The sequence below is a fragment of the Anarhichas minor genome, unplaced genomic scaffold (genome assembly GCF_050575085.1).
Source record: "Anarhichas minor isolate MPS153535 unplaced genomic scaffold, ASM5057508v1 ptg000067l, whole genome shotgun sequence".
In the NCBI taxonomy this organism is placed as follows: Eukaryota; Metazoa; Chordata; class Actinopteri; order Perciformes; family Anarhichadidae; genus Anarhichas; species Anarhichas minor.
Genome location: NW_027466513.1, coordinates 3,464,631 through 3,480,545, shown reverse-complemented (window position 1 = coordinate 3,480,545; position 15,915 = coordinate 3,464,631). Strand labels below are relative to the sequence as shown.

The 15,915-nt window shown below is 39.9% G+C and overlaps 1 protein-coding gene across 2 annotated transcripts; it reads right to left on the bottom strand.

Annotated features, from left to right (window-relative positions):
• Positions 1–1,880: 1,880 nt before the first annotated feature.
• LOC142934278 (RNA-binding protein, mRNA-processing factor 2a) lies at positions 1,881–14,994 on the bottom strand. Of its 2 annotated transcripts, XM_076078792.1 has the most exons (9): positions 14,795–14,994; positions 14,383–14,638; positions 11,887–11,964; positions 9,735–9,773; positions 9,471–9,533; positions 7,722–7,872; positions 6,091–6,239; positions 3,597–3,669; positions 1,881–2,995 (listed from the first exon to the last, which is right to left on the bottom strand). In XM_076078792.1, exons 1-8 carry the CDS (start codon positions 14,869–14,871, stop codon positions 3,604–3,606), a joined length of 879 nt encoding a protein of 292 aa, XP_075934907.1. In that variant the 5' UTR covers positions 14,872–14,994; the 3' UTR covers positions 1,881–2,995; positions 3,597–3,603. The 2 variants fall into 2 exon arrangements, with proteins under 2 accessions (XP_075934907.1, XP_075934906.1); XM_076078791.1 differs by lacking the exon at positions 14,795–14,994 and having other exon boundaries at positions 14,383–14,794.
• Between the last annotated feature and the right edge of the window lie 921 nt (positions 14,995–15,915).

Below are 15,915 nucleotides of genomic sequence, written 5' to 3'. Positions count from 1 at the left end.
AGTTACCATGGATGCTTTACAAAGTAGGATAAAATAAGGAAACAAGCGGTTAACTATTCAATAAAAAGATAATAAAATAAAAGAGAATTAGAATAAAATGGTGTGGACAAGGAAATAAAAACATAGAGGGGGGTCAGCTGGGGAAGGGAAGTCTGAAGAGGTGGGTTCTAAGGGTCTTTCTGAATGATTAATGACAATGTGGGGTACATATATGTACAGTATATATAATGTACAGTATGTATAATGTATATATATGTATATCTGACTGAATTCTGTTTGAAATATGAGAAATGCAAAAGAAAAATCCTTTTCCAACATTTCTCTCAAACCTACAGTAAGAGAGAAATAATCTAAAATGTTTTATTTTAACAAAATATGAATGCTTGAGATTTTATTGCACATCAGAGCAGAACCTTCTTAAGACGATATTGTTTTAAACCTTGTTTCTGAGAGACAGGTGTTTTCATCCATTCGGATAAATGTGGTTCTTGTGTTTGGTGAGCCAAAGACATATTTCCACCCTGGTGGACAATAAAGGTTCATTGTATTATTGTGTTCTTACATAAATGACGGTCACAAAGGAAAACAGAAATGCAAACATTCATCCATAAATAAGCAACACTTGTTCCTTAATTGTATTGTTATTTTCTTAATGGGATCACCTTCATGCTGACCTACTGCAGACTGAGATGAACACTGTAAATAGACTTTAGAATAAATATATGAAACTAAATGGGTGTTTTGAACCAACCACACAGTTGTGCCCCTTTGTCCGTTAACAATTCACAATTCCAATATTATTGTAAAGAATTCCAAATCTATTCTCGGTATGTTTAGGTTTGTATCTGAACCCGACACACACAGCTCATGTCTGCAGATGAAAACGGCAGAGAAAATAAAATGTTGGGTTGCATCTCTGTCTTTGCACTATTGATTTCATGTCAATCCAAATATTCTGTGAGAAAGTGAAGTTAACTGACCCGGGTTTCTTCATAAAAGATCAAAATGGACGATTCTTCTGAACCGGCTGTTCATTTGGGTTTTATCCCTCTACATTCATCAGATCTCAATTAGTCGGCATCCATTGGTGAACTATGGAGTCTTCTTTAACAGCTGCAAGTAATTATTTTCATCTGGGGTAGATCGTTCTGATTTAGTAAAAAAAGTCCCATAAGAATAGTGAAAGAGACAGTTTCTCAGAGCTCATAGAGGTTTTCAAGACTTCGTCTGTCTTTTGTCTGAGCAACAATTTAAATACACACTATTGTATAAAAGGGACAAGCAGCAAACCCTCACATTTGAGTAAATAGTGACAGTTGCTTGATAATTGAAATTTGAATCCTTAAATTTCATGTCAGTCAATTCATGGATTCTGCACTAGGTCTTCATTTTGGTTTTAAAAGGGTAACAAAAAAAAAAACAAAAAAAACAAAAAAATAAATAAAAAGAAACCCAAAGCATTACAGCTTTAACTTCAATGCTATTGCTCACAGTATGCCATTCTGTTTTCACTTTAAAAAGTGACTGTCACACAGCTGAAGCCGTCATTGTGTCCTGTATAATTGGCACAATATGGACAAATGTTTACGGTTAACCACCGTCACCACTGCAATGAGGCAGCTGGTCGTACTGGGAACAGTCACTTAAGAGTCCCTTGAGGAGCCGTCGCGGTTAGTTGAGCATCTCACCAGTTCATGAGGGCAGAGTGTGGAGGTCAGCATGATGCAAAGTGACACTAATGCACCCGTGCATAAATGAAAAATATGTCTTGAATTATTGACGGCAACATCTGATGTCCACAGAGTTGAATTCTCGGAGTTAACGTTTGTTAACTTACGATTGGCCGCAGCGATAAATATGACAGACGCCCAAAGACAAAATGCATTCACTTCTTTTTATTATTCATAAGATGGGAATAATTTTGTTTTTTTACATCTTATGCACAGCAGATACAAAGACAAACATGTTTCTAAACCACAAACTAAATTCCTCCATCGCTCTGATCCTGCTTCCCATTTCAAAATGCCCCCTCCCCCCAAGAAAATAAACAACCCTTTACGTTTGTAGTCCAGTTTCACATTCTGAAACATCCGTTTTACAGCAATCTCGTTTTATCAGAATGGCACAAGCCACGTTCAGAATACTTCCATTTGTTTTAGACAGATACCCATTTCCCCTTTAAACAAATTGCACTTCTTTAAAACTACGTCAACAGGATTATAGGATCAAAAAGTTACACCGAAAAACACAAGAGACGACTAAACATCCAACTTATACAGGTTCATTATTTTTAGTTGCACAAAAATGCATAAATATACATTACGCAAAAAAGTACAAAAATACTTGTACTTTCCTTTGCTCAAATAAAGACACACTGATATGATCGTAAGGACACGGGGTTGTCATATAGAACATAGGGATGCATTCACGAGGTCCATGCGAGATAAGCCACAACAGCCTAGCTTTCACAGAGGTAAGACCAAGGTTCTACAGGGAAACAAAACATTTTCGCTGTCTAGGCCAAAAAAAGGTAAAGAGGCAACACAAACTAAGAAAATTAGGATACACAGAACTCTGCGTTCTAAATTCATGCCATAAAGACTAACATGCAATGACTCTTAACGCTTCTAAACCTCTCGGGAGCAGCGGTGACCCCATTCAAGGACTAGCTCAACAACAACTTCAATGCGTCAATTTTCCTCAGCAATAAAGATCCATGAAGTTTTGACTCGGCTTTTTGCATGAGGTTCTTTTTTTAATAAATTTTTTTATTTGAAGTGCTAAGATGGTACCGCAGTAGTTGCCAAGGATAAGCTCAGATTGTCGACAGCAAGATGGTTTCAACTCAGACTCCCCCCAGAGACAATCGGGAGGAGATATAAATACTGTTTATAATAATGCACATTTGTCCATTAAATAAACCTGATTAAATTAATTAATGAAGAGCGTGGCAAACCTCCCTTCAGCTGGACAGAAAGGTGTGGTTTCCAGAGGCCTGAGGAAGAAAAACAAGCATTAGTCTAAACACAACTTCATCCACACTTGCCACAGCGTAAGAAAGAATATTGCCATCAACTGATAAATGACAACATTGTTCGGCTTAATTTCTGTAACCAGTGTAGCATTAAAGCATGGCATTAAAGCATGGCGGAATTAACTAGCTAGCTGATTAGCTAGCTCTCGGCTTCAGAAAACTAGCATGCTAAAGCAGAGAGCTAGCTAGTTAGCTTGCTAATTCCGCGTTCAATGCTACACTGGTCACAGAAAATGAGCTGAACACCGTGCACTACAGAGCTCAGCTATTTTAGGAGATAATTTAGTGTTTTTTTTGGGGGATTAAAGTATATATTAATGGCCTGTTCTTGGGGTATTGTATTTAATCTTTTCATCGATTTGTTGACAAGACAGCATCGCCAGCCTTATCCTTTAAACAATATGTTTTTAGGCATTTTCACATACTGCAGATTTCAGTCAAACATTGTGTTAGTCTCATTATGCAGGTTTACATTTGCATGACATTAGGTTAGCAGTTAGTAGATAAAGGTGGGGGTTGGCATATCTTTTAAAAATAAACAGTTCGACCAAAGGTTACTCACTAAAAATCTAACAAAATTGCCGGGACTTCCATCCAGGCTGGGCAGTCTCAGAGGGTGTAGGGTACCAGCGCATCTGAAACACAAACATAATCATTTACAGCAGAATATAAACCAGGCTTTAGTCCTCAATTCAGCAGATCAACACAAACTATTTACTTTTGGACAAACTGGTTTAGGAGGACTGTCCCTTTAAGCCCTGGTCAATGGAGCCATGGGAATGTGGGTCACGTAACTGCTCATTGAGGACAATAGTCCTCGAGTAATTAAGAGGCATGGAAACGTGGAGAGTCTAACCTCTCCATGTGTTAAACATTCCCACAGGGTAAGAGACGGTATCTTTCCATACTTGTGGCAGAATGAGACATTTCTACACTGAATAAAAGAAACAGCTCGGGAGATCATCAACAGACATTTGATGTTACGCCGCTGTGTGTCACAGTCAAACTACGAAGGCCGAGAGTCAGTGGGAAGGGAACTTCTAGCGATCTTTCAACGGATTGCAATTAAAAAGGCTCCCCCCCCTTTGTGTGGCTACAGTCAGCTTATGTTCCAACAGGAACGTGGACAGTAAGTTGGCACCTTCGGAGAAAGGCCATCAGGTCGAACAATTTCTCCAAGCAAATACCTCACATTCCTCCGTCCTCTTACGCCCCGACAAAAATGGTCCATGTAATAGCTGCCGACTTTGCAGTGTAGCACTCCCCTGTGCTCTTACATTGCAGGAGGAAGTTGGATCAGAATGAACTTTAAATGAACCAACGAGGGAAATGTTTTCCATTGCTATTGCTACCAATGGCCCTGCCCACTGCTTTGTATTTAGCTGCTCTATTTCTGTAGCATTTAGCTAGCAATGTAAACACTTTGGGACAAAAACGTTCCATTGTGTCTGCCAAAAATTGTTCACCCATTTTGTTAAAAAGAATATTTGCAGACCAGATCTTAACATGACATTTAACTGATTTACTGTCTGAATGCAAACCAGGTCTTAGTTGGGATTAAACTATAACCTATTTTATTTAGTCTGCGCTGTAGAATAAAACATGGGTGTTTCATTAGTGAGAGCACATTTTGTCTTCCAGCACACAGACGGGACGCACTATTAAAAGGAAACATTTATATCTCAATCCACAAAAAACAACAAAGGAGACCATGAGCCAAAAACAGCCAGATGACGACCACAAAGAGGGATTTAAGGTAAGTGCGTGGCACCGTAACGCTACACCACATGAAAGCATGAACACGTCACTTCTGCTGACAGCAGAGCGGGAGTCGAGACATTTTCCATTTAGAGATGACAAATCTTTTTATTGCGATATAAATCAGGGTTTTAACTTTATTGCATTGAAGACTTGATATCTGGGGTTTCTCTTTGTGCCGTTATTGTTGTACCTCAGATGACCACTGGGGTCGTTTCAAGAATCTGAACCTCTGCTATTAATTGAAGCGGTGGATCCTTAAAGAAAAAAGCTGGAAATATGTGAAGTACTTATTTTCTATGGAGAGCAAGAGAGCCAGCTGTGCGTTGCATATTGCGTAATTATGAATCCCACTGCTCTTCTTGGCAAGACCTGCCCTGCGTAGCTGCTTGAGGCAGAGATGATTGGTTGAGGTTAGGCATTGACCTCGAGTAGTTATGGTCAGCATAGCCCATTGGTCAGGACATAGGACCAGAACAAATCAGGTTACCAGTACCTCTGTTAGCCTAGACAACTGACCCATCCTAGCGCTTGAATGCTGCAAAGGTCTTGCCAGAAAAGCTCTGGGATTCATAATAACAGTTGCATGATCCTTTTTAAATTGTGCCATTAATTACACATTTAATGTTTCTCAATTTAAAAGATAATATTGCACGTCAAGAAAGTTGCAGTTTGTCGTAATATTTAGTTTTGTGTGAAACTCTTCTCACACAATGTACCTCACCAACACCAAAATGGCCATTAGTTTGACTTGCTAGCTAGTTAGCCAACTTAGCTATGATGCACGCACAAATGTAACGTTATCTTACCAGATGAGTTTTATTAAATCATTTTTTATCAGCCGGGAAGCAAAAGAACGAGCAAGACACGGTGTAAAAACACCCCGACTTCAGAGAGAGACGTCACCGACACAAAATTGGGGTCCGACGTCTTTCCAATTACGCATTTTCAGTTTTATACTTAAGTTTTACGACAATGACTTTTATGGAGGTGCAAACATTTTTTTTAACTGACAAACGTTCAGGCAAAATTCAAATCAGGATCAAATAATGATTTATCTCTCGCCATTGACTACGGCACATATTTATTTTTAACTAAGGTCCCACGGTGGTCCACTGTACGGGGCAGGACTTTGTCTCTCGATACTCATTTTTCAGTAAATTTGGATTTAGGATTGTACCTGGGTGCAGGTGTTCATGCTGTGTCTCTACGAAGGATCACTGTTTTGTTAGAGCTGATGTTGGACTAGAGGATACTTAGGAAAGTAGAAGGAAAGAAGACAACGGTTGGTCCCTCACCTGGGCGTGGAGGGCTGCAGCAGCGGCAGCGGCTGCCGGGTACGTGAAGGCTGCGTGAGGGAGGCCTGGGGCCAGCTCCGTGGTGTACAGGGGGTAGGGAGTCCAGGCGTCCGGGGACGCTGGGATCAGCGCCGCCCCTGTCAGATCATCTGGGGAAGTACAGGACGGGAGGAAACGAAAAAGCTGACTGACCTATCCTTGAATATACGGCCCTGCATCATGTAGCCAATCGGTACAGAAGCTAAATATTGTAAATAAGGAAGACAATGCGTCATCAAAACATGCTGCAAAAAGAGGTTTTTGTTGACTGTAATGTGGCTTTTATGTCTACTAACGCGTCCCATTGTAGTAAGAGCTTCAACTGACTCTAAAAGACTAGAATTAACTTTTACAACCCAAAAAAATAAAATAAAAGGTAAAGTCAGACCAGATTTCGCTGCCCATTCATTTCTACGTGGAACAGGCCGGGACGGGATGTTTTCGAATGTCCCGTCAGTTTGAGAGCAGCTGGAGCTGATTGGAATATATTTGTTATACGCTGCCGTTCAAAAGTTTGGGATCGCTCGCCAAAAAAAAAAAACGCTTCTTTACAGTCGGATGTCTGAGAAGAATACTCCATGTTTGAATGGTCTTTAATGCTTTCAGCTTGTAGAAGGTCCTCTTTACTAAGCGATGATACTTGGGTTTGTACATGGGAACAAAACCACATCAAGATCCCTCCGAGTAACAGCTGAATAAGAGTAAAAGAAACTGGAAGCCTAGCATCAAGGTGTGCAGATTTAAACTGGAACAGCTTTAAACTTAATAGAAATAAGAGGTTAGTACTATTGGAATATCAGCTGAACAGTTTAAACCGTCAGAGAGACTAACTCAATAGTTAGAGTTCAATAAATCTGGAGGCTCAAAGACGCTTTTCTGGACTGGAAAATAAATTCAAAATCTAAGAGTACGGTTCCAACAGCATTGTAACACTTTGACAACAAACTAAAAGAGTTTTAATCATAAAGTTCTTTGTCTTTTGAGGGCAAAACTAATTCAAAATAAATAATGCATCAAGTGTAAAATCCAAGAAGAAAAACAGGTGACTCCAAGTTTTATAACGGCAGCGTTTCCTGCATGGCCAAATACGAGCAGCAAAGGATAGAGTGAGACCAAGGACGATTTACAATTTTACTGAAACCGTTTCTCAGTTTACAACCCAAACCACGCGGTTTTTTTCTGCCTCGACACGAATTCCACAGAGCGAATTCTGGTCTGAACGCAGCCTCGACACTGTTGTCACCTGTCGACATCTACTGAACCAAGCAGGTGTTTTATGCAAAGAGGAGCAGACACAGCTGCTGCCTAATAAAAAAAAAACAAGAAAAACAACTTGTGAGAGAGTGGAGACTTCCCAGCTGTACAGAAGCAAAGCGGCTGAACTAAGAGTAGAGATGATGCATGCATGTGGAGGTGAGTTAGTCTTTAATTAGTTAGACACTGTTTTTTAATCTCTGCCCGTTTGTATCTTGTAACAAACTATACTGAGATGTATATATATATTTTTTTTTAAATGGGCAAATCGAGTTCTGGCATTGCTAAGGTGAGAGTGGACGAGAAGAGCCTAAGAGTGGTGCAGCCGTACAACTTACATGGGTCCCGTGCAATGAAGTGTGCTCCTAGAGCAGGGTGGATATTTGTGGGGTTCGGGGTGGCCATCAGCTTACTCTTTGCCATCTTCGTGTTGGCTTTAGCAAACTCTAAGCGCAGGGTCTGGGGACTTTCGGGGTCAAAACGGATTCCCTGGGGGGAGAGACGGAGGAGGAGGACATAGCATCGTAAGGGAGGTGGGCTGAGTTAAAACAAAAGGAGCTGTAGCTCAGCAGTCTCACATGGCCTCCTTTTTTCCCTAAAGCCGTGTTGCAATACTCTGGCTGTATCCTCCTAAAAACATACCCTCTCACGTCTTCAAATAAAGACCGGAGGATACACTCCTGGAATATTCCAAACATGCTCGCATCCCTTTCTCTCCTCGTGACCAAATCAGGAGCGCAGGAGGAGAGCGAGATGAGGGGGAAAGAAAGGGGGTCGATGGGGAGACTTCTGAGTGCAACTCCTTTCAGGTGGTTGAACCCTGCTTGTGTTCTTGTGCCCTAAGCGTTGTGCCCACATGCAGGTGAGTAGTACTTTAGTGTATGTGTGTGTGTGTGTGTGTCTAAAAGAGGGGATGCTCATAAGGAAGGCTATGCTATGAGAGAGAGGTGTTAGATACTGCCAGATACGTGGGCTACTGGGTGATACAATGAGAGGTTACACTACTGGAGATGTGTACAAATAACACTACACATGTGGCTAATAGAACAAAGTATTACGATTAAAGCAGTGGTATGCAAAATAAAGGAAAGCTATAACAGACTAACGAAGGGGTGTGTATCAAGGTCAAAGTAAACTACCGTAAGGCTACGGGATTCTGGCCTCTTTCCAAAAATGGCCCTGCCATTGAATTGTAGGAAACAAAATGGGTTGACGTTGAGATTTTATGGGAAAGAAGACGTTTTTTTAAAGCTCCCAATCACGAACAAAAAAAAGGGACAGTTTACCCCAAAAACAAAAATATATATGGCCTGTAGTGCTTTTTATCAATCCAGATTTCTTTGGTGCGAGTAGCTGAGTGTAATTAGCCGTAGAGATCTCCGTCTTCTGATATAACTAGACTATATGAAACTCTTCTTGGGGTGCTCACACCAAAAAATAAAAATAAAAAAAATAAAAAAATACATTTGAAAAACTTTCCAGAAATCATGAGCCGGTTACTGAAGACAATCCACAGATCTTTTTGTTAGCGGTTTCATTAAGAACTACTTTCTTCCGACCAAACTACACCCCGGCCTACGTATCACTGCATCACTCATGTAAACTTTAGCTCTAGCTGGTTAGCTAGGTGAGCTAGCAGTGTAGCTGCACGCTTCCTTCTGCGCAGCAACACGTTTAGTTGGTGTAGTTCAGTAGAAAGAAAAATCTCTTTCAATCATAGTTCCTACGTGACACTGCCGACAACAGTTTGTAGTTTTTCAGTAACCGGGTCATGATTTCTGGAAAGAGATTTTTAAAAGTAACGTTGACGCTTTGAGCTCCACAAGCCGAGTGTCATATTGTCCCATTATACTGGAGAGAAGGCGGACGTCTCCAAAACAATGTAGATTGATAAACGGCACTACAGGTACGACGACAAATGTGAATTTATGATTTTGGAGGTTAACCGTCCCTTTAAGCAAAGGGTGGAACAAATCTGAGAAATACAAAGAAACATATTTAAAAGAGGATTTGAAAAAGAAAAGGGGGATGTTAAAACAGCAACAGACTCAGACATAATAAATCAATAAGAACATGGGAATGCTTACATTTAGAGAATTTTTGGCAGCTTCAGCTCCAGTGCGACTGTCAAAGGTTACAAACCCGACAGGCTGGAAGGAAAAAAGGGAAGAAACACTTTGACAACCAACAATAATCATCTTAACATGAAAGAACCTGCAGTTACATTAATGATGGATATTTATCTTAAGATAAAAAATAAGAAAAGGACATTTAAGTCTTTAGCCAATGTTAAAGTAACAAAAAGACAGAACAGCATTAAAGCAGCTCCGTCCACTGACGAAGCCTCTCACCTGTTTTGATGTTAACTTAATCAGTGACCCTTCATAACCCTGCGGGGAAGAAAGATAGCCAATTATCCACCCTGGAGTCACATGCAGCAAGTCAGGCATGAACGCTTCTCGCTGCGTCGGGAGAAACCCGCTTGTGTTCACCTTCAGTTTGAGCTCTGCAGCAGGACGTCACGAGTCCTGAGACGCTGTTGCATTTATGTTTGTTGTGGTAAAATAAGGCGAAACATACACATTCAACAAATGCAACTACAGCAGGGCGATAATATATCGTCTTTAAATGGAATCACAAAGACAATTAGGTCGTCTGAATTGATAAACACACAACAACTCCAGCTTTTCAGAAAACCTTATAATTTTGCACTTTAAGTTCTTAATTAAAAAGAGAAAATACTCAGAACGTTTCATTTGTCAAGTATTTAATTCACACAGGAATGTACAAAAAAGGCTTTATGTGGTTATTTCATATAGAGGGGTCGCAGGAGACTAAGGTCGCCAAATAAATCTGCAGGATTTCTTCCAGTCTTTTATTTAACATTTTATTTATATAATATTTATATCTTCAGTTAATCTTTAAGCCACATGAGGGAGCCTAAAATGTTTGTATCGTTCTAATAATTGTAGCCGACTTATACAATTTAACCTAATATGAAAAACTAGCGTCTCATTTGTAAAGTATTTTATATGCGTTTATGTTTTTAATAACGCAGGAATAAAACAAAGTTGTGATACATTAAAGGTACAAGTCTTCTAATATAAGGTGATGTCATTCTTTTCACAGTTAATAGATAAGGCCTATTGTGAATTATGATGTGATAGTTTGCCATTTTTAAAAAGTGGGTTCCCAGAAAAGTTTTTGCGAAACACTGATTTAAATGATGATCTGGTCTTGTTTTATAGCATTGGCCAATGTGTTTGCGAGTTCATTGTACAAAGTTAGTTCAAACCAAAAGAAAGGGAGCACTGTAGTGTTTGTTTTAAATACCAGAAAACATGATATATATATCGTTAAACGATAGGCAATGACAACGCGCAGTCCTGAATGCACCATGAATTTGACTACAAATAAATATCCTCAAAGCTAAAAAATAAAGTTAGCCACGTTTAGTTTTAAAGCACATGTTATCAGATATGTGATGGTTCTCTCTTACGCACAAGTTAAAGCATGGCGTCCAGATAAAGCCACTGGTTTTAAAACCAGGTTTAAAAACAGCACAAGGGTCGATTAAAGCAAGAGCAAATTCCTGAGAACTGAAGGGGAATTTGGCCAGACCGGAGTATTGATAGATGGGATCTCTGCTGATCCTGATTTACAGCCATGGAAAATTAAACAACTTTCACTGGCTGTCATAAATCCTAAGCAACAATCTGAACCAGATTTAGCCGAAGAGAAAACAACGAGGTAGGAATACAGTGTTCATTAAAAAAGTTCTCTCTTTGAAAACCTTCACTAAAACCCATGTTTGCACACACTGTTGCCTACTGTAGAGGCATAAAAAGTATAACGGTGTCACAATGACCTGAGGAAACGGAACATTTCAGTGGTTTCACAACAACTGAAAGTTACGAAGGTGAAATAAAAAAAAGAATAATAATTTCCATATGAGGTGGGCGAGCTGGGTCATGGAGAGGGTCGGTTGGCCAATCGCGAGGGCTACTCATTTACACATTCCACGAGATCATCCATGTGCGAGGGACACCACTTCCAATTTGGTTAGTTAGGACACGGGTGGGAGGGGAGTTTATGGAACTGGAGTCCAGTCACAAAAAACAACGGAGCAGTGGAGAAAACAATGATGTGGCCTCATTTCCATATATGCAAATATCTGCACGTCCATCAACAGGGGGATTGTTTGACGCAACTAAAAAGGAACTCTAATGAACTTTTTTCTGCGTAATTAGGATTCTGCATCATGAAAAGTAGTTTGCAAAAGGAAAACCTTCAGACTGGATTACAGCTGCTTCCTCAGTACTTAAACTCGTCTTCCTCTGCGTGCAGATAATCCTTTTGCAAACACTTTCCACGAGTCTTCTCCAGAACCTGGCGCTATATCTTCGTTTTGTTTTTAGGAAAAGTGAGAAGTCTGCAGCATTTGTATACCTCAAATCACAATTCTTCACAATTTGTGCAACCCAATAGTCACTTATAACTTACCTTGAAAGGTCTGAAGAGAAGGTAAAGTTCCCGTGGTTTGATATCGACCGGGAGGCCGCTGACGAACAGCGTTCGCACCTGCAAACAAAAACACTGCATTTAATATCGTGTATTTTTTTTAATTTGGAGTCTTCATTCTCTTGGTTATCAACTGAGCTGCACAAAAAAAAAAGAAAAAGATTTATAAATGCTTGGCCAACATCTCTCATTGTTCCTTAATAAGCAACACACATGGATGGACTTTTATAGTGGAACTTTAAGTCAAAAGTCCTGGAAAAGGAGAATACAAAGAAAAAAGGCTCCATTCCTGAACTTAAGATTTAAAAGAAATGCTACAAATGATTGTGAAAATCTTAAGACAGACGAACTTCAACGGTCATGAATTAAACGGTCCCATTTGCTCAGGGGTACAGTTGTTCTGTATACAACTGTTTAGTTTAAGTCTTCCAACCTTTTTAAGCTTGTGGCCCTTTAAAGTGACACCAACGTCTTCTTGGGACCCAAAATCAGTTTGCAGATGTGAGCACTTAATTCAAGTAGTGATTATTTCCTCCAAGATTGTTTTACTTTGATAAGTTAGGGGTCAAAATATCCTGTAATTAAACTCTTAATCAATTACTTTCAACCATCTCGCAACCCCTCAAATTCACTGAGCGACCCCTTGGCTGGGCCCCGACCCTCATGTTGGGAACCTTGTCAAGATCCAAAACATTAGATGACCCTCAGTATCCTACATTTGCATATGAATGAAAACCGTGATCCTCCAACATGATACGAGCTCAGTGAACAGCAATTGCTCTTCATCCTGATGGAGACCCCCTGGGTACCATTCAAGGACCCCTGGACTTTCCCCCCTCGAGCAGACGTTGAGAACCGATGCCGTGTGCAGTCCAGTGTGGCCGTGGAAACAAACAGTGCAGCGCGGAGGCCCATTAGTTCCCAGCCGGTGGGGAGGCCCGCAGTACAATGGGGCTGCCAGACGAACAGCGCGACACCATTTCCTTCCTCTGACCCGCGGCCCTTGACCCCGCCGGCATTTTTCAGGTGCCGCACAGCAGCGATTCTCAGCCCTTTACAAGTCAGCACATAGAGCGACGTGGAGGCCGGCTCAGCGGGACACAAACTCAATGGAGATGTTTTCATTTGTCCACCGGCTCCTCCTCGAGTTGTATGAACCCAAAAAAATCTGAAATGAGTCAGTCAAATTTAGGCAATTTCTCTCTAGAAATAACTATTAACGAGAGATAAGATTCTGTGTGTTGATGATTTAACACTTCAAGACTAAATTTATGTTTTTTGAGCCTCAACACAAACATCCGGTTTCATCTTTGTTCTTGATTACAAGGAGATAAAAATACACAAAAAAAGGGAAACCAGGCTAAGAAATGTCAAGAGGCCACACGTGTCTTTGTTGAAAGATAATGGGAACAAAGGAGGAGCAACAAAAGGCCCAGCACTCCCCTCAGAGTGTCTCCATAAGGAGTCATTAAAGAGGAAATATAGCTGGCCACACACACACACACACACACACACACACAACTGGCACAAAAAAAAGAAAGTCAACATGGATTAATTTGACTCCCCTGTTGAGGCTTTATGAGTTTTAGGTCTAAATGAAGTCACATTTCTTAGTTTAATTCAAGATTTAAACCTTTTAATTCTAATGCCATTACATTAAAGGTATTTTAATAGTTTAAAACAAAGTGCCTTGGAGTTCTCTTGTGATTTTTCTGTCAGTGCAGTTGATTTAAAAAACACAAATACCAAACAGGATGTCATGCAACAGTTTTTAATTAAATCTATTTATAAAGCATCTAATCAGAAACAGAAGTTCCATCTTTTAGGTTTCAGTTTCATGAAGACCTGGTGCCTCTTCACAAATCTGAGAAACCTGCAGCGTCTGTGTGACGCATCTTATTTAGTTTGACACCTGAATGAAAACAAAATGTCACCGCAACAAAGTGGATGCTCAAAAGTGAGGAAAAAATATATAAATGGATAATTGATAAATTAAAAAGAGTCCATATTTAACTTAAGCTATTGGACATTTTTTTCTTATTCAGTTAATTTACTGAGTGTTTAATATCAAATTATTATTTAAAAAAAAATTAAATACAGCTTACAATATTTGCAGTTTAGGTCACAATTTATAAAATATTTATAAAATGCACGGCTAACGGCTTAATTGCTTCATTTAAGTGCAGTGATTACTTCACACCTGGTCAAACACGTTTTCATTTGTAAAAAGAAAAAAGAGAGACGTTACTACAATGTTAATTAAGGAATGCATGTTGAAATAAAAATGTTGGAGGATATTCCTGCACAGACTTCCACTGGAAGTAGTTTCGCCTCTTTAAATTACTTCCTTTTCAAAGCTGCTCCAGAGGAGCGAAAAGCCACTTTGAGCTAAAAGGAACTTCAGCCAAACGAAGTCTTTAAACGACCCGAAACACAGTTTTATTCAGCTGCTAAACTTTGTTTTTTCTCTGAACTGACCTCTTCCTCGATGGAGACGTTGTTGTTCGGCTCTGCGTCAGCTTTCAGACTCATGTCGGCGGTCGCTTCTGCGGCTTCAGCTGCTGCTGCACAAAGTATCAAGCTTTTCCTCGTCGACTGATATTTCCCCCAAGTGCGTCTGAAGCTGCAGTGGAAGTCCTGGTGGCGTCTGAACTTCAGGGGCGAAGAGGTGCCGAGGTGGTGAGGTCGTGCGGACGAGGACGGCGAGGTGTCCGAGGATATCTTGCAAGTATTGCTAGAGAGAATCATTCATGAAAAAAGGGAGGAAATAGGGGAGTGAAATAAATATACAAGACCGCGCGCTAAAACTATAAAGGTGAGAGGGTGGATTTAGTGCTCCGTGTGTGTGAGAGTGAAAGACGTGGGGGGGAAAGAAGTGCGCGTAAAAAACAAGACAGCCTCTGCGCTCACATCAATGCCCCTCAGCTGTGGGGTTGTGCGGAGGAAGAACAAGTAAACTTTTCTCATTGGTAGCGCGTCTCTCTCTCCTCCTGTCCGCTGAGTGAGTCCCCCTCCTTTCTCTCTCTCCTCCTCCTGCTTTTCAATTAGGTCATCAATTATGTCGGAGTCTGCTGTGATCCGCAATCACGCTGCTGATCCGCCTCAGCTGTTGCAGGAAGACCCGCCGCCGCATCACCGTTCCTATGGGAGCCGGAGAGCCAATGGGAACTCAGCCCAAACCTATAAAATATAACCTATATAAAATAAATATTATTAATTCATGGCAGGTATTTTTTAATTTATTATTCTGTCACCTCAAACAATTAAAAAACAAAGTTTAAATAATAATAATATATAATATTGAATATTCTGTCTTTCTAACAACTTCATGACAACACATTTAATGTATTTGTTTTTATTTTTAGTAAATGATAGAGTGAGTTAACCTGCAACTTGATAATGGATTCATTGGTTTGAGCTTCTTCAGTGAGGATATTTCCTCCTCTCTTTAGTCCTCTGTGACAGTAAACGGAATATATTTGAGTTGTGGACAAAAAAACAACCTGATCGACATTTTGAAGATCAAACAGCTAATTTATTAATCGAGACAATAATCGACAGATTATTCGACAATGAAAATAATTGTTGGTTGCAGCGCTGTGTGGTAGTCTGAAACATGTATGACCACCACTTAATAACCCAACACTAAAGGGCTTTTTAAAGGGAAATTTGAGGCAATGTTATAAATGTTGCACATTTTACTACAGCGAATGTGCTTTAAAGCAACAAAGATTTTGATTTAATTTGATTCTTATTTAATTTTGATATAGTTTACTTATTTAGTATGCCTTTATCAGAGTGAATTAATATTGTGTATTTTGTTTATGTGTGAAATAGTTCAATATATTGTACAGCAGCATCATCTTCATATTGTACAGCAGCTATTTCATCATCATCAACTGCCTGTTGTGATTTAAGGAAATATTTCCTATCTCTCTCTCTCACACACACACACACACATTTATGTGATGTGACTGATAAATCGACTTGATGAATAAAATGATAAACCGT

Coding starts and splice junctions, on each gene's coding strand:
- LOC142934278 (XM_076078792.1), bottom strand. CDS start 14,871: ATGAGAAAAGTTTACTTGTTCTTCCTCCGCACAACCCCACAGCTGAGG. Junction 9,774..11,886: donor TTCTCTTCAGACCTTTCAAG/GTAAGTTATAAG, acceptor TCTTCCCCGCAG/GGTTATGAAGGGTCACTGAT. Junction 9,534..9,734: donor TTAAGTTAACATCAAAACAG/GTGAGAGGCTTC, acceptor TTTTCCTTCCAG/CCTGTCGGGTTTGTAACCTT.